This window comes from Brachycentrus maculatus, unplaced genomic scaffold, assembly GCF_059751285.1.
Source record: "Brachycentrus maculatus isolate JH-2025_06_01 unplaced genomic scaffold, ASM5975128v1 h1tg000173l, whole genome shotgun sequence".
Classification (NCBI taxonomy): Eukaryota; Metazoa; Arthropoda; class Insecta; order Trichoptera; family Brachycentridae; genus Brachycentrus; species Brachycentrus maculatus.
This window is the reverse complement of record NW_028280926.1, coordinates 627,399-647,019: the sequence shown is the minus strand read 5'-3', so window position 1 is coordinate 647,019 and position 19,621 is coordinate 627,399. Positions and strand designations below refer to the sequence as shown.

At 30.1% G+C, this 19,621-nt stretch overlaps 1 protein-coding gene across 1 annotated transcript; it reads left to right on the top strand.

The window, feature by feature from the left end:
- Positions 1–5,624: 5,624 nt before the first annotated feature.
- LOC148308186 (uncharacterized) lies at positions 5,625–17,619 on the top strand. Its single transcript, XM_088262151.1, has 3 exons — positions 5,625–6,116; positions 11,734–11,938; positions 17,368–17,619. Exons 1-3 carry the CDS (start codon positions 5,915–5,917, stop codon positions 17,513–17,515), a joined length of 555 nt encoding a protein of 184 aa, XP_088118277.1. The 5' UTR covers positions 5,625–5,914; the 3' UTR covers positions 17,516–17,619.
- Positions 17,620–19,621: the final 2,002 nt, after the last annotated feature.

Below are 19,621 nucleotides of genomic sequence, written 5' to 3'. Positions count from 1 at the left end.
TAAATTAGTCAAAAGAGTTCAAGAAGGTTGTCTGCAATTTATAGATATATATATAAAGGTAATTACTAGATAAAACCAAAGAGTTTCATGTTTAATCAACAGATGTTTTTTCAACTAAATACATATTTGTACATAATAATGTAAAATTATTTAATTAGTATGATGATATGTTACATAAAGTTTTCGATGCATTTATTCCTGAACGAACCAACCGACCATTACTTTTATTTAGTATTTCTGTTAAAAATATGGCCTTTTATTGAAAATTCCATTAAAAAAAATAACTCTACATATAAAATCATAATTATTCAAGTCAATTACTATAATTGTAAATTTTCAAAGGTAATAAATAAATATTTTAAGAATTTAAATTTTATTTCTGTATTTTCTTTATACTTTTTTTCCTGTGAGAAAAGTCAAATTGACTGTTAGTTTTTATGATTAATACAAAATACTGTTATTATTTTTAGGTTTTTCGATTCCTGACCAATACTGGACGAAAATAGATCGTTTCACTCGCTGAAAATGTCAATCACTCATGATATATGTACATATGTATATATTACATTAAGGAAATCCTTTTTCCTAGTGAGAATTTTTTTAAATGAAAAGAAATATAAAAAATGGAAGAAAACAAAAAAAAACTCTTTTCATATATTTTTTTAAATTAATTGTTAAAAATAGTAATATCAGAACATTTCTTCAAATTTAAGTCAATTGATTTAAATTGCATTGCGAATTAGAACGGGAATCTCATCGATAAAACTTTCTCTGTATTCATCTGTTAGATAAATAGTTACATTATATTTTAATGTATCAATATATTGTTACCGGGTGATCACAACATATCCATTTTTATTTTATTTTTATTATTAATAATAATTTGTTTATAACATACATAAAGTTTTTCATTGCATTAATATATTTAACGATCAGAGATGACACTTTTTATATCCGATGCAGTGTCCTGTGCACTATTGAATACGGATGAGGGCTTGAAGAATATGAATAACCCCTTTATCACAAAATATTTTTTAACCTCGTTGGCGACTAAATTAAACATATATGTAAACGTTGTATTTTTTTCGTTTCTCATGGTACAAAAAAGTATCACGATTTATTTTATTTAAAAAGTATATACAAACATACTATGTATTTAATTTAATATTTTACATATGATCAAATCCAGCCATATAAAATGATGATTTAACATTAAAAGTTGAAACCTTAATGTAATAAATGTTTTTTTTTATCTATTCAGTAGAATCCGAATCAAATACAAAAAAATTGTGATCACCCAGTATATTCGTATCCATTTCACAAGCATTGATGACAGCTTCAAAAATTGAAGCTGTTTATATAAAAACGTCATACACGCATAAAAAAAACTAGGTATTTAATGACAGTTTTTAAACACTCGTCCGTTCCTCATTCAATTCAAAATAAGTATTAGCTTTATATTTTTTTACTGTTATTTTGTCATAATTTTATTCATACTTATTGACTCAAAATATTATGCACCAAAACATCTTAATTTAAATAATAATTAGGTTGACAGTTTTCGCATAGTTATATTTAAATACTTTAATTTAAGTGATCACTTTATACATGTCGCTCACTCCTTTCAACAACGTCATATATGAAAAATCGTCAATTTTCAGTGGGGCATGTTTTCGGAATGCCCAGAAAATGTACTAAATCTTAGCAAAAGCGGTATATTTTTAACTTAATATTTACCCGCTACAGGGCAGAAAGTGTTGTTTTTGCATTTTGAAGAAAAGGTATTGTTAAATATTTTTTTTTTTAAATACTTAATATTTTTCAGAAATCAGGAGAAAAAAATTTAGGTTTTACTTAAAAAGATCTGTTACATAGTAAAAAGTTCAATAAATTGCTTGATATTTATTTTTAATACATTTTATTATATTTTTAAACTTTCAAAACGTTAACGATCTCTTGAAACATGAAGTTTTTTTTAAATATTTAACGTTGTTAAAAGGAGTGAGCGATGTATAACATTCACCATTCTACGTATTCTAAAATCACACTACTGAAATTTCGGATATTGTATACATCATTAGACGTGTTCATGTGAGTTTTCAGCTCGGTCTTTGATTAAGTTAAGTAAGCTTTTTATTTATCTGAGACCTTCATGAAATGTGTTGGCATTGACATGATTTTAGCTTTCATTAGGAATTATGAAATATATTCTGTAAAAACACAATCTTCCATATTCTTTTACAACTATTTTTGCTTGAGATGTCAATATAAATAATTCCTATGCGGACTAACCCAGATTTTTTTTCTTCAATTTCCGTACATAGTTATCTTAGTTAAGATTTAAATCCCCCATATGTAGGCTTGTCTTATTTATGTACATATGCAAATATGTAGTAATATTCCCATTTAACTTGCATTACAAAAAAAGTACTGAGAAGTTTTTCCACACTCGTCGCTTCAAAGCATTATAATATTCAAGGCAAACAAACATCCGTAGAATTCTAATTAGGCACTACTAATACAATATTCAAAAGAAAGTGAGGATATGTGCTTATGTTACGTCATTACACATACATAACGTAAGTATTGTGTCACTAGAACTAACATAAGTGTGTATGTAACATATATAACATCGAGGCTTGAGTATTACATAGTCTAGAACCGACGCGGAACGAATATCTTAGTGTTAGTGCAACGACGTACATTTTATAGGCACGATTCGATGGATATTGTTATTTATGTATTACGTAAAAATCATAACAAAAGATTCTTCTTCTTTTTTGTCTGGCTCCACAGTGAAGTGGTTTTCAAGTATGGTTTTTATGTATCGGACTCGATTCTCTCTTCCTGGCTCCATCCCAACTTTGTAGTCTGTTGGGGTCAGCTCTCCTTTATCTCAGGTTATAGGTCCTTCTGTTTTAGGCAACACCACCTAGGCCAGGCCTGGCCAACCCAAATAGCATCCCGGGCCGCATCGATGACTTAAAATTTTCCCAAGGGCCGCATACAGACATTATAATTTTTTATAACAATGAATTTCATAGTAATTGATTTTTTGTAAGTACATATTATAAATAATTTGAATGCGGAGGTAATCAGAAAGTAAAATCATGGTAATTGTGAAGAAAGAAAAAATTACTAAGAAAACATTAAAGAAGTGAGTAGGAAACATACAATGAACCAGCAAAAAAAATATTGGTATGGTAATAAACATTTTGAAAAAAATGTACGATCAATATTATTAATTAGGACACATATCGCTCACTTCTTTCAAGAACGTCATAAATCAAAAATCGTCAATTTTCAGTTGTGCATGTTTTTGGAATGCCCAGAAAATGTACTATATCCCAGCAAAAGTGGCATATTTTTGACTGAATATTTACCCGCTACAGGGCAGAGTGTTGCTTTTGTATTTTGAGGAAAAGGTTTTGTTTAATTATTTTTCTTATAAACTAAATATTTTTCAAATGGAGAAAAATATAAACTTGTTGACTCTATTAAAAGTGCATTTAGAGAATAGGAGAATGGATGGCTGAAAACAGATTGACGTTAAACCCGTCCAAAACGGAACATCTCTGGATAGCCACACCTAAACGACAGAATTTGATTGATAACACGACACCACTCAATCCAAAGAGTACCATTACACCGGTTGTCAAACTGCTGGGCGTGTTCTTAGATTCTGATCTCTCCCTTGAGACTCAAATTAGCAAAACAACAAGTACATGTTTTTGAATCTGATGGAAATGATAAATAAAAAAAACACATTCCATTATGTTTGTTAATCAATAAAAATATTTGAAATCGACGAAACAACAATGCGAATGAAACCTTTAAAATTTTAAGTGATAGCGGCTGTCAAGAAGCACTCTGAGACCATGAGCAATGTTTAGTATTGCGCGTGTTACTGTTACTTTCAACAGATGGCGCAGCCATTGTGACTAATGTGTGTTTAAAAAAACATGTTTTTGACTGCTGCATCTATATAAAAACACGTATTTAAATGCAACGATGTCAAAATTTCCTACCAATAAGTGTATTACTCTGGAAGATATAAGATTTTGATGCCCTATGCACTATTGGGTGTGCATAAAGGTTAGAAGAATAGAACTACGTCTTTTTACGTGCATTGTGCATTTCGATTCCTCAGCCATACATTCGTTTACACATAAGTGTATGGTAGAGGCGTGTGTTGTTGTGGTGTGTATAAAATCGGATATTATGAAATATATTTCCCATTATGATACGTGTTGTCCGGATCAACTGGTTCGACCTTCTGCATTAGTTGACCATTAAGTTGGGAAACTCTTTGGAATCGGTATGTCAAAATAAAGACCAACTCGCTCAGTGGCGTACGGTAAAAAACAATCATATCAATAAAAATAACGTTAAAAAATAGCATAACTAACTTACTAACTTACAATGACGCCGCTTAACCACTGGGTTGGCAGAGAGAATAGAACGCCATTCTACTCTGTCTTTGCAAACATTCTTCGCCTCTTCCACATTCATGCATCTCTTCATACATCCCGCCGATTATTGCGACTCCTGACTCGGCCGCATTCAAGTATTTGACATACCTGATCGTGCCAAGTTTTCCTCGGTCTTCCTCTGCTTCTTTCCCAACTACATTCGCCTCATAATTTTTTTTACCATTATTTCCGTACTCATACGTTCCACATGTCCAAACCATCTCAACGCACCTTTCTTAATTTTATTTATAATGCTTGTCTCAGACTTGCACTTTTTCCTTATTACACCATTGAACATCTATCATACATAAGGGTTGGAACCAGGACTCTGTGTACTGCTAGTTTAGCTCTCTCTGATAGGATTTTATTTGCCGTAACTGATTTCAGTGCACCATTCACTCTGTTCCCAGCATTCTCTTTCCTTTCTATATCTTCATTATTCTTTCCATCCCTAGAAAACATACTACCCAAGTATACGAAGTACTCTAACTGTTCCAAAAATAACATCGTTAAAAAAATTAAAAAATAACGAAGTTGTTTACAAGTATATTTATAATACTTGGAACAAAAGTTGTTCTGGATCCAAACCATAATTTATAAAAGTGAAGCATTATGTGTAAGCCAAATTAGTTGGCTTTCTATTGTCACTGCCTACCCCTGCTGAAAAGCGGCGCGATAGTTAGCTAGTTAGTTAATTAATATAAATAATATCTGCATACTAAAAGACAGCTTTTCTTAAAATATTACGCTGATGGTTTTTCAGGTTATTCAAAGTGGTAAAATTCCCGTATTCACAGAAATATCACATAACTTATCTATACAAATAATATGTTGGCTTTAAAAGTTAGCCTTACAAAAAAACTTGTGTATTTACTTCTACGTCATTGGAAACCTATGGTGAGCCGACGAAAACATTGGCACGTAAAGTTTTTACTTTCACCTACCAGCCAATGCAACATATTGTACCGGCAGGAAATAGGCTCCGAGTAAAAAGCTCAGTATATTCATTACATGGATTTTTACAACCGTTGTTTTAGTTGAAACTTTATGAGGAAGTGGCAAATATTGTATGCGTTTATTGAGTAACTCACTCCAAGGAGTACAGCTTTGACGCCGGTGCTTGCGTTCAGTAATTTGTATGAATCTTGGATCAGATACTCTTGCATTAGCTCTGCGTATGAATACTTCGTAAGGTTCTGTTCGCCTGGTATTAAAGAAAAATTGCGGTATTAAAACTACATTTTTTATTATTTAAAAAATTGTCAAAAAACAGAAACGAGAATTTTTGAAAATAAATGAAAAGAAGTGTAAACTTGTAACCGATAAAAATTTATAACAGTTTTATGAATGTTTTTTGTCTTTTTATGATTAAAAATCTTAAAAAAGCGTCGAATAAAATATAAATTGTGCATTGAGTGAATTCCAATTTTCGTTTTTTCAAAATGAAAGTGTCAAGCGTGGCTGTGTTTTCTGTGATCGGACTCCAGATGATAATGGTGTTCCTGGTTTTGGAAGTGCCACAAACTGCAGTCGCCCAGGATGACTCCTTTGCACTTCCTGTGCAAATTGTCGGGTTTCCGGTTATCATTCTGGCTGTCAGATTGTCAAATTTTGTGAAAAAATTGGCATATTCGCTTAACCCGAGTAAGTGTTACTTAAGTACGATAAAAAATTAAACAAATACATATACTCGTATGTACAAATAATGTTTTGATGCGAAGTGCAAGAAAAAGCAGCTGAGGTAACCATTGTCGTTATGTCAGAAACAGGACACCTGTCTTGCGTTTATTTTAACTATTTAATATATTTTTTATTGCTAATTAATAAGTAAAGCTTTTGATATTCCATTTTTATTTTATGTGTATATTTTTTTTTCTTCTGACCTATTTTTATCATTACCATTATTTAGCACTTTTTAGGCTTAAAAATTATTTTACTGTTTTTTTATCCTTATGGTGATTAATATGATATTTTTAGCAAAAAATTTTATGATTTTTTTATTTATTCTACCGTATATTTCTGACTGCTTTCAAAAGAGGAAATATTCTTTTCTTAATTTCATATTTGTTTAAAAAATAAATAATTACAACGATTTATTGTACTTGAAAATAAAGTTATTGTATTGTATATATTTTCAAATTAAGTATGAAAGTATTTAAGCTTATAAATATTTACAAGAAATTCCTAAAGATACGAAACGACACTATATGAGTATGATATTTATCAAGAATATTTTTCTATAAAATGTCACTGGATTTTGTAACATAACATTTTGTAACACATTTGAAAAAGAGTTTAAATGTCAGGCTCAAAGAACTTATTCTACAAATTATATTGCATTTTATGAAACAATATATTTGATACCATATACAAATACATGTTTTAAATTTTCTTAAATCTCATACAAGCAATGAAATGTTTTTGGGGGCAAATTTACTTTTTTATTCTGCATTCATTGCTTGAAGATGATTTCGTTTTCAGAAGATTTTCAATATTCAATATACATGTTTGTATGTATGACATAATAAACAGAAGTGGGCAATAAATAGTTTACATCAAAATACTCAATGTTAACGATGTTTTATACAAATACCTACTCTAAAGTATTTTAATTGATTATTCAAAATAAAACACCTTGGAATACATTTTATTCAATTATCAATAATTCCATTCCATGTGCACATTCCATTAGGATCCTTGGACAAAATTTTGGTATGGAAACTAATCATTGTACTGTTTACATGCATTTACAAGAAAATCAGTCGATTAAAAATGAGCATTTCAATTTATTAATATTCAATGGTTTTTACACCACATTATGGCATTCTAGTAAAGAGTCACTCAATATAGTAATTATGTGAATTTCTCACATATATACTATAATATATATCAGACTTTCGATTAGTTTCTTATGCATTTTGATCAAGTAGAAACCAATGCTACTTTCTAGCAAAGATGCAGACGTCTGAGGTTTGTTGTGTTAGCAGAGATTACTCGGCTGGGGAAAATATCAAAGAATTATGCTTATACTTATATATATATATATATATATATATATATATATATATATATATATATATATATATATATATATATATATATATATATATATATATATATATATATATATATATATATATATATATATATATATATATATATATAATATATATAAATATATATATATATATATATATATATATATATATATATATATATTATATATATATATATATATATATATATATATATTTATATATATATATATACAGACATACATACGTACATACTACATTAGCCATTTCATATATGTACCTACTCAATAATGCAGAAGGTACTGTGGACGTAGGATGGTGGAGTATTATTTTCACGAATTTTGTCGAAAACCTAATCCTTACTCAACACTTCCTCAACGATTCTGTAAACTGTCACTCCATTTATCCGCAAGGGTAGGCAGAGAGAATATATCTCCACGCCAATCTGTCCTTACAAACAATCCTCGCGAACATACATCTCCTCATACATACCCGCCGATTATTCCGACTCCTGACCTGACTACATTCAAGTATTTGAGACACTTGACCATTCCAAGTTTTCCTCGGTCTTCATGCTTCTATTACCAACCCCATTCAACTCATAAATATTTTTAAAAAAATAAAAAGTGAATTAAAATAGTATTTCTACTTTAACGCTATTAAAGTCATTTTAACGGAATTATATAAATCACATCACTCACTCATTTAAAGAAAGTCATAAATCAAAACACTTGATTTTTCAGGAGAACGTTTTTAAAGTTTCAAAATATGATACAATGTATTAAAAATAAATATCAAGCCACTTACTGAACTTTTTACAGTGCAACAGATCTTTTTAGGTAAAATCTGAATGTTTTTTCTCCATTTGAAAAATATTTAGTAGGTATATTTAAAAAAACTATCAAACAATACCTTTTCTTCAAAAAGCAAAAACAACACTTTCTGCCCTGTAGCGGGTAAATATCTGGGCATTCCGAAAACATACACAACTGAAAATTGACGATTTTTATATGTGACGTTGAAAGGAGTGAGCGATAAGTGCATTAAAGTAGAAACATTAGTTTAATACGTTTAATACCTAAATCAGGTATTTTTCATGTTTATGAATGCATATATTTTTTTTGCACTATGAGGGGTTGATATTACATCGTTTATTATTTGTCATACCTACGTAGAATTTCAAAAAATAATTTTTTATTGCATTTTATCATTTAAATATTTCAGATACTTAAACTGCAATCTTATAAAAATAAACATGTGCCATACGTAATATTTAAGGAAATTTATGCATTGCATTTGAGTTTTACAGATTACTCTGAAATATTTCGTAATATCTGTAAAACGTCGAAGGTACTATTGAAAATGTTGTAAATTGTATACAAGTCAAAAATATCAACATTTATTTTATTTATTTTATGGGACATTGGATTATTGACCCTACGGATGAGATGTCAATTAAAGATGTTTCTTGAAATGAAACATGTATCGTTCTTCCTTTTTTTATGAAAGAAGATGGAAGTCAGAGCAATCCAGGGTTTGCGACCTGCTTAAATGGCGACTTAAACGATCACTTTATACACTAGTGTAACGTTCACCATTCTGCCCATTATTCCATATCCGTATTGCATTCATTCTTAAAACCTGTATTTATGCAATGGTCTTTTGCCATGGGATGCTCAGACTTCCATCTTCTTTCATAAAAAGGGATGAACGATACATGTTTCATATCAAGTTGAGACACTTTTAAAATTTATTATACCTTTTATATGATTAAGTAGTTTTTATGATAAGGTTAAAATAACGCAACCAGTTGCAATATACTTTTTTTTTAACAATATAATTCCTTTTCAATAATTTTTATTTATGATACATACTTTCTGGCGTTTCTCATGTATGTGATTATAATCCGAGGATTCTAACTGCTCAAAAAAGCTTCTTCATCTCACTAATAGATGTCTCTTGTGAAAATTTAAGTGATTCTTGTTCAATGTTTCGAAATTGAATCATGTATATAGAACTTCTAAGAATTGTAGTAGTGTGGGGCGAGTGTTTTTGCCTAAAATTTTCACTCATAAGAGTAAATCCATTCACGAGTAGGCATAGGCTATGAAACTTAAAAAAGTTGAAGCCTGAGTAGAGTCACGATAAGCGGTGTTGCATAAGCCGTAACTAGATTTCAGAATCACTTGGACGTTAGGTAATTTTAAAAAAAATGTAGTAGTGTGGTTGTCAATCATGGGTAGAATTGGTGAATGTTACACGTATGTGAACTGAATTGATCACTTAAACTAGCCTTTGGCGGTTGTAAACTCCGTAAATTCCCAGACTTCCATATTCTTCTTTATCTATGTTGAGATATAAAAAATAATAAAATGTAATTCCCGCTATAAACGATGCACTGCAAATAACTGGCGCTAGTACTGCACTCTCCGTCGTGTGAAAACTATTTAATTAGTGAAGGTACGAGTGCAAACAATGAAATTTGATGTATTTATGATTAACATTCGCATTTAGCATTGTCCACAGCGGACATAACGGATGTTTAACCTTGACATAGTACTAACCAAAAACGAGTTATTCGTTTGTATTTTTTTTCAAACACTCGTATTACAAAAATTTATCGCTGGCCTGAATCTTTGTCCTTCAAAACATGAACGACCATAAATTTATTTGAAAATTAAAAGTTTCTCATTGAAGAATAAAATCTAAATTTATGTTTTTTTGCTTCATTAAATTAATTTGACAGTCAATTTGTGCTAATATTTTTATATTTTATTTGCAAGTTCACTCTGTAAATACCACTTTTTCTTAAAAATTATTTTGACAGGTGTTACGATGGATTCCTTTTTATTTTTAAACATCATGGTGGTTTTAAAAAAATTGTATAGTATTAACGAAGTGACTTTTTAATTTAAATTATGTAATTTATAAAGTTTATTAAGTTTAATATAAAGTAACACTTTCCTCGTTCACTTAATATTTTTAAAAGTGGTATTACACAAAGTGAACAATAAATGATTAGGTAAGTTTTTGATATTGTTTTCACTATTAAAATCATTGTTTTTTGTTATATCAGAAAATAATAAAACAAAAAAGTGCCTCATTACAGATTTTCTTTTAACTATTATATAATAAAAATATAAAAAGTGTCACGTAGAACAAAATATTTTATCATGCAAGTTTGTTAGTGCAGGTGTGTAATTGTAGAACACCAACATCGACATATAAACTCGTGCATAACTTGGTACGTACTTATAATATAATATAAAGTGAGGCAGTGCACAACGGAGTCCTGGTTCCAACTCTAATGTATGGAAGTGAAACATGGAGTTGGCAAAAGAAGGATGAAAGTAGACTGAATGCAGTCGAAATGCGATCTCTCAGAAGAATGTGCGACAAAACGATGTATGATAGATGTACGAATAGTGAAATAAGGAAGGAATGCAAAGCTGAGATAAGCATTATCGATAAAATTAAGAAAGGTGCGTTGAGATGGTTTGGACATGTAGAACGAATGAGTGAGGAAAGAACGGTAAAACAAATTTATGAGGCGAATTTTAGCGGGAAAAGAAGCAGAGGAAGACCGAGAAAAACATGGCACGACCAGGTATGCCAAATACTTAAAAGTGGTCAGGTTAGGAGTCGTAACAATCGGCGGATATGTATGAGGAGATGCATGAACGTGGAACAGGCGAAGAATGTTCGCAAGGACAGAGTGGTGTGGCGCTCTATTCTCTCTGCCTACCCCTGCGGGGAAGCGGCGTAATGGTTGGTTAGTTTTATAAAGTGAGGTCGATGCAGAAATTCCGGATTCAAGGCAGAATCATATAACTGACTGTTTATACTTAATACATTTCATTTTTAAATATTTTAAAATATAAATTCATTACGTGTATTTGTTTGTGCTTTACATTTGTTTCACATAACAGTGCTTTAAAATTTTGAACAATAAGTTTCTCTGTAAAAATTTTCCATCTCTTTTATCTAATCAACATATGACTTCTTCGATATTGTCTTGTTTTTTTGCCTGTTTTTATTTCTATTTTGTGAGTGATAACGTCGTCTTGCCACAAAACATGTCATTTCATTTTACATCCTTATAATTAAATCCTGTAACCTTCATAATTGGCTGTAGATTTGTTAATTGTTGTTGTATATTGATTTTTAGTGGCTGTAAAAATCCCAAATAAAATAAAATAATGACATTCCTACAAAACTGATTTCAGACACATACAAGCGGCGAGTACGTAGGGCGGCGATAGCGGGAGCATATGACGACCCTGACCAGCTGGACGTTGTAGAAGCGGAGAAGAAGCTGATAGCAGAAATGGGAGAGAACGTGTGCGTCTATGAAAGGATTTGCGCTCATTATGCGCAGAAGACCAAGGAACAAAGAAGATCTGGAAAAATAGACTGGGAAACTGTACTAAGGTATACAGAGTTAAGAAATTATTGGTATTATAATTTGGAATCACAATTGCCGCATTTTGTTCTCCTAACTCTTATCCGCACTTATTGGTGCATAGGGCACTGCATCATATTGACGCTATGTTATTTTGATTGTTACTTACATGAAGGCAAAGTGATAACTCCTGCCCTTCAGGGACGAGTCCATAATATTAAATAAATATCACAGTGTAAAATCACTACTTTTTATTTTTACCTCCTCTCCCCCCCCCCGGGAATCGAACCCGGGACCTCCAGCACTGTACCTAAAAACGCTAACTTTTACACCACGGAGGCGGACTCTTCTCAGCGTTCTTCTTCCATTTACTTTTTAAAAAATGGCGAATAGTAGTTACCAATTAATATAATTACACACAGAACCCATTTTTTATTATCATATTAAACATAACTATCGTGTAATGTATAGTGTCTTAATCGTGTCCATCGAGAATTGAAATATTAACGTACACTAAGGACGGGTGTTTTTACGCCTGCGAACCGCTGGCGACGAAATTTGACAATTGTGTACATGTAGTTAAGACCCAAACAAAGAGATTGGTACATAATATTCATATAATTACATTATTAATACACAAAAACGAGAATTCAAATAATCCGATGGGTACTCTTTTACAGCTTCAAATAATCATCTAGGTACTTTTGAAATAGAGAAAACAGTTATAATAAAATAATAAACATAAAATTTGCTATAAAATTTATACTTGTATAGTATACCTCATAGCTTTAACCGTTACAGCTCACTACATATGTATTAGTCAATATCTTCTGTAACATTTTTGTAATAATAAAACTATTTTTTTCACTTTCATTTTATTCGACCAGCGAACGGGTTTAATCGTTTCCGACATCATCATACTAGTGGTGCTAGTGGTGCTAGTATTAATTAAGTAATAAAATAAAACATTTATAAAATACGACGTTTGAGATAAGTTTTGAGGACTAGACATGTTCCCATCAACATGTGATAAAACAGAAAAAAGACATATATTTTTTTTAATGTAAAAAAAAAGCCTTTGAAGTGTTACGTATTTTGTACTAACAGAGAGTTCTTAATATCTTTATTATTATTTGTACCTACACAGTTCACAGATTTTTAAATCAGGGCAGACAGTAGATTTTAGTAGTAAGATAAGGTAGGCAATACGTAATAAGGCATAGTAGGCACTGGTCGTATTTCTATATAGAACGTGAGTAATTCGGGGTGAGCACTGCTTTTCTGCCTATATAGAAAGCACGCTTTTGCCTACATATGTTATTTTACCTGTATGTACAAATATAGTGAATAATGTTATAAAAAAATACGTTCTTATTATCGCTTCTTCCTTACAACAGATATGTTCTATTAATTAATTTTAACAACATATATCTTTAATTGTAAAACTTTAATTCAAATGGATAAATATTATCACAAAGTGACTGCCGAATCAATTGATGAAATATATATCTTATATGGGTTACTTGTTGTTACTTGTTTGTTGGGGTGATTGATACATTGTTTTCATGTTTAAAAATAATAAAAAAGCATGGTAATCTGTATAGCGTAAAAAAATACCGGAAGTAGGAAACAACAAACATAAATAATAATATTTATCATGTAACGTTAAAAAATGTTCTCAGTTAATATATTGTGCATAAAAAATATTACATCACCTTTTACTTATTCAACGTAAATTGCAATGAATTAAGGTAATCATCGGGAAAAAATAAAATTATATTGACAGCTATCGATCTGGCATCGAATCATTATAGAGATGGGACTGTTGGGTAACTGTTCCTTTTTCGATTATCCGATTGGAACGGTATACGTTATTTTTAATCATCTAAAAAAAAAAAGCATTCGCGAGAACCTGCCACTTGATGCTGCCCGTCAATTGGTAAAGGTGATATCAAGAATGGATTATTGTAATGATGTATACACGGGTCTACCGAACAATAAAATTACTCGACTGCAATCAGTATGAAACCCTGCAGCGAAAATATTTTTTTGGAATTTCTAAATTCAGTCACATCACCCCACTATTTCACCAACTGCACCAGTTAATTGAATAATTTTCTTTTCAACGTAAGTTTTTTGATGTCATATTATCAAATACATCAGAAGCTAGAAATTCGAAATACGTAACCTAATTTTTGTACTGATTGGCGTTATTACTTTTAAATGATCGAATACGTAACGACTTCTTTTAAATAAGTAGTTATTAAATTCGGATTTTTCATTCGATCTCCCATGCCTTTTACACCGTGAAAGTTTTATGAACTTGAGCGTGATTGACTCTGAAACTTGAAATGCAAAATAAAACCACAAAATATATAAATTTTCTCAATTTATACGATAATTTTCTTTTAAATTAAAATTTTATACACAATATAAATTTTGATTAAACGTAGATACTTCGAGAAATCCAATTTTCAGCAACAATCATATAACCGCAAGAAAAAATGTGTATTATTTTCTTCTTTTGAATAAGAATTGAGAATAGTTACATCAAGTAACGTTTTTTATACATTTTTTAAGGAATAAAACCCTCAAAGCGTCTATTTAAAATGCTTGTCTGCAGGTAGGATAGTAAGGATAGGGAAGGTTAATATGAATAACACATTAAAAAAATCCAGTTGAAATCACCTATTGAAAATAAATCATTCATAAATTTATTTTGCAATTGGCGGAAATCGAGCCCACGATGCCAGTTTTACAGTCGAGTGCCTAGCTAACTTAACCCCTAAGATAGCAAACATGTGAATTTTTTCAGTTAGCCCAGAAAATGTGGTTTATCCCAGCAAAAGCGGCATATTTTTAACTTAATATTTACCCGCTACAGGACAGAGAGTGTTGTTTTGCATTTTGGAGCAAAGCTATTGTTTAATTATTTTTTAAAAATACATTAAATATTTTTTAAATGGAGAAAAAACCTTCAGATTTTTCCTAAAAACATTTGTTGCACAGTAAAAACTTCAATAAGTGGCTTGATATTTATTTTTAATACATTTCATAATATTCTTAAACTTTTAAAACGATCTCCTGAAAAATCAAGTTTTTTGATGTATGACGTTGTTGAAAGGAGTGAGCAGAATATTGAGTTAAAAATATGCCGCTTTTGCTGGGATATAGTACATTTTCTGGGCATTCCTTAAACATGCACTGAAAAATGACGATTTTTGATTTATGACGTTCTTGAAAGGAGTGAGCGATATGTCGAAAATTTCTTTTTTTTGACTTACATGATTTTTCAAGTTTCCACGAAAATCTTTGAAACGAATTAATCACATAAGAAGTGGACCTTCTATACATAGATTTATTTTTCTTTAAACCAGGTTTATACCGTTTTCAAATCAGCATTGCACGAAAGTGTGTTTTACACAGAGTTACCATTAAAAACAAGTTTCAACGTCGTTTCACTACTGAAATACAAAATAGCAGGAACACGTTTCCGTAGCATTATTATATCATCGAAATAACCAGTTTACTGAAAGTTAACGATTTACTTTTTAAAATACTACACTTTTACTTACTCCATATAACTCTTTACAAATGCAATGGTTACTAGAGAAATACTCATACAATAATACTTTTTGATGCACTAATGAATTAGGGATTTAACTAGATTTTAATTTGTTTTTAATTGAACATTTGTATAATACAAAATTTTGAGTATATCCAATTTTTATTTTTTTATTTATTTATTAAATATATTTACATTTTTATTTATAATATATTACATTTGAATCATTTATACATATGGAGAACTTTATATTTCGATTCGCTGTGCCTCTCCATAAAAGAGACTGAATAAAAGTTTACTGATATAAAAGTTTCTGCTCAATAAAAAGCTTCTTTTCATATCACCAATAGATGTCTCTAGTAAAATTCTAGTGATTCAAGAAGAATGTTTCTGAATTGGTTCATATATATAGAACTTCTAAGAATTTGAGTAGTGTGGTAGTCAATAATGGGTAGAATTGTGAATGTTACACGTGTGTAAAGTGATCATTTAAACCAGCCTTTGACGGTCGTCAACCCCGTAAATGCCCAGACTTCCATATTTTTCTTCATCTTTGATGAAATGTCAAAAAATAATTTGTATAATACCATTAATTGAGTTTTATTTCATTGTACTCGACTAGTTTCGAAAACTACAATACAATTGTTTTCATCGACTAGTGATTAGTAAAACTAACGAGCAAAAAAATATCCAGGTTTTTAGAGAGGTTCTCAGAGTAATAAATAGAGGGGGGAGGTTAAGGAAGGGACTTTTTGTAATAGGAAACGTAGACAATAATGGTGACGTATTTTGGAAAGGCATGATATTAATAAACGTTTAATAAAAAAAATATATTTTTACGAATTTCTGCATTTTCTAAATTGTTCATGACTTGACCGTTGTTTGTAACTGAGTTTAATAATCTAAGTGTATGTCAGTTGGATGAGTGGTTGATTTTTATTACGTTATCCGCGAATTCTAAAAAATAATTACCAGTAAGCCCACGGCGGTGTTCTCTGATTCTAATAATTACATTTTTTGTGGTTTAACCAACATATTTTTCCATCGCAGTCTCCACAAGAAATTTTATAAACACCGTTCAATCTAATACATTTACTTTTGATTTCGAGTTTCCAAGAGCTTAATCTAATTTTTTATTTAAATTTTACTTACTAAATAACACTATTTCTTAAAATCTACTGTGACACCTGTTTCGATGTATTCCGCATCATTTTCAAACACTAGATGTAGTGGTATTTACTATGTAAAACTTATATTAAAAATTAAATAGATTTTACCACAAAATGACTGCCGAATCAATTAATGAAATTTTACCCAAATTGTTATTAATATAATACTCAGGTTGCATATAATTTATGAACTTTGTTTTTTAATCGGGATGTGGTCCAGTAGTTAATTTCGCAAACTTTGAGTTATTTTATGGGTTTGGTCCTAACTCTGCTACAACCCGATTCCCATTTTAAAAGTAAAACGCCTGGGTTTTCATAATTATTAGTGTAAACTATAGAGCGCCATTGAGAAGATTTATCACAAAAGAGAGCTTCATAAATTGGCCATATTTATTATTATTATAATCATGTTTGTGTTAAAATTTCAAACCAATCGGTAAATAACTTAACTAATAAAGGACATTTAAGGTTTTGAGCAACGAAAATTAGCATTTTTATTTAAATAGATTTTTAAAATTAATGATTTTACATTGCCTTCACAGTTAATTGCTTAGTAATTTAAAATTACCCTAGATCGGTAGCTGAAACGCTTAACTGATGACCGTTCATTCAAGAGATATATGATTAAGATAATGTTACATTTGATGCAGTGTAACCTATACACCCATGAGTGCAGATGAGGATAACAAGAATTTTAACAATATATATTCCTTGTTTGTTGCAGCCAATACAAGCGATCACCTGACAAAAACAAGGAATTCTACCTTCTCAGCGTGTTCCTCGGAAATATAGTCGGTTCACCAAATCTGTGTCACCAGCTAGCCAAGAGAGGAAGAGCGTGTCCCCCTCTGGGCTCCTGGGAAGAACGATAAACAATATAGACAACTAGTAAATAGACTATACCAATTTATAGAATAATCCATGTGAATTAATTTTAAGTGTTTATTTTAAAAAATAAATGTTTTCTTACCCTGAATTGCTGATTAATTATTCATAAAAACAATCAAATAAAATAAATTTACGATTGCAAATATTTCATATTGTTAAACAAAAAATTAAAGTTAAAAACCTTATATGATATATCGCCCACTCCTTTCAATAACGTCATAAATTAAAAAAACTTGATTTTTTAGGAGAACGTTTTTAAAGTTTAATAATATAATTTAATGTATTAAAAATAAATATCAAGCCACTTATTGAACTTTTAACTGTACAACAGATCTTTTTAGGTAAAACCTAAAGGTTTTTTCTACATTTGAAAAATATTTAGTGTATTTGAAAAAATAATTAAACAATACCTTTTCTTCAAAATGCAAAAACAACACTTTCTGCCCTGTAGCGGGTAAATATTAAGTCAAACATATGCCGCTTTTGCTGGGATATAGTACATTTTCTGGGCATTCCGAAAACATGCATAACTGAAGATTGACGATTTTTTATTTATGAAGTTCTTGAAAGGAGTGAGCGATATGTGTCGCCTACTTTCAAAATCCGCCAGATTCAATTTTATAAGATTTTAAAATATATAATCTTTAAAATATATAATTTATATACTTGAAAACCCCGCTAAAAATACTTAAAAACAGCGTTGTATTTCAAATTCCGCAATATTCAAAACTTGCCTTCTGACCCATATCAGCCATTCATAGAGCAGGGATAGATCAAAAATTAAGATGACGTCATTATCGGTTTGTATCTCTACGTGTTTTTTTTTTTAATACTGAATAATTTTCTATAAAAATGGTAAAATCTATTTCATAATATTTTATCTAAAGATAAACAAATCTTTGAAACATAAATGTTACCAGGATAATTTTGCATTTTTGTAAAATCAACTTACCTACATGGATCTAGCGGATTTTGAAAGTAGGTGACACATATCGCTCACTCCTTTCAAGAACGTCATAAATCAAAATACTTGATTTTTCAGGAGAATGTTTATAAAGTTTAAAAATATAACACAATGTATTAAAAATAAATATCAAGCCACTTATTGAACTTTTTACTGTGCAACAAAACTTTTTAGGTAAAACCTTAAGGTTTTTTCTCCATTTAAAAAATTATTAGTTTATTTTTAAAAATAAGTAAACAATATCTTTTCTTCAAAATGCAAAAACAACATTTTCTGCCCTGTAGCGGGTAAATATTAAGTTAAAAATATGCCGCTTTTGCTGGGATATAGTACATTTTCTGGGTATTCTGAAAATATGCACAACTGAAAATTGACGATTTTTGAATAATGACGTTCTTGAAAGGAGTGGGCGATATGATTACTTACATATATCGTTTTCTAGTGGAGTTAAAATCGAAACAATAATTACACAAATTATTTTTGGCAAAAATATTTGTCATTAAAAATTTAATATAAGTAAGTATGTATTAACTTTGTACTGAAGGTTTCGATACGAGGATAGCCAATTACAATATTCAAAAGTTTCGTAAATATATGTAGAGATGGCGCTATTTAAATTATAGTGATTCCGTTCAACTCTTTTGTTCTTTTATTTTTACATTTTTTTTTTATTTTTACATCTTTAATATTTATTTTTATCTTCGAAATTTGATTTGATGACATATTAAATATGCATTATTTTTCTTTCCCTAAATATTAAATCTTTTTTGAGAAATGAAAAAAGCGAAAATTACAGAAATATGCAGGCATAAGAAAAATTATTCGATAATAAATTATGGTGACAGCTTTTGCCCCCATGTCGATCTCGAGAGATTTTTCAAAAGCCCTCATAACAGGGATGGCGAACCTATGGCACACGTGGCATAGGTGGCAAATGAGACGATTTTGCATGGCACGTGAATGTAGAATAAAATCAACACATTTAAAAAGCCATGTGAATTTTCTTCGTTCATCAATAGTTGCGTAAACTAAGTATGTGACGACATTCATACATTCATAGATCACACTGTTTAATACTTGTTTTACCGTGAGGGACTAGTCCCTTGAGATGATTATTTTTTTGTTT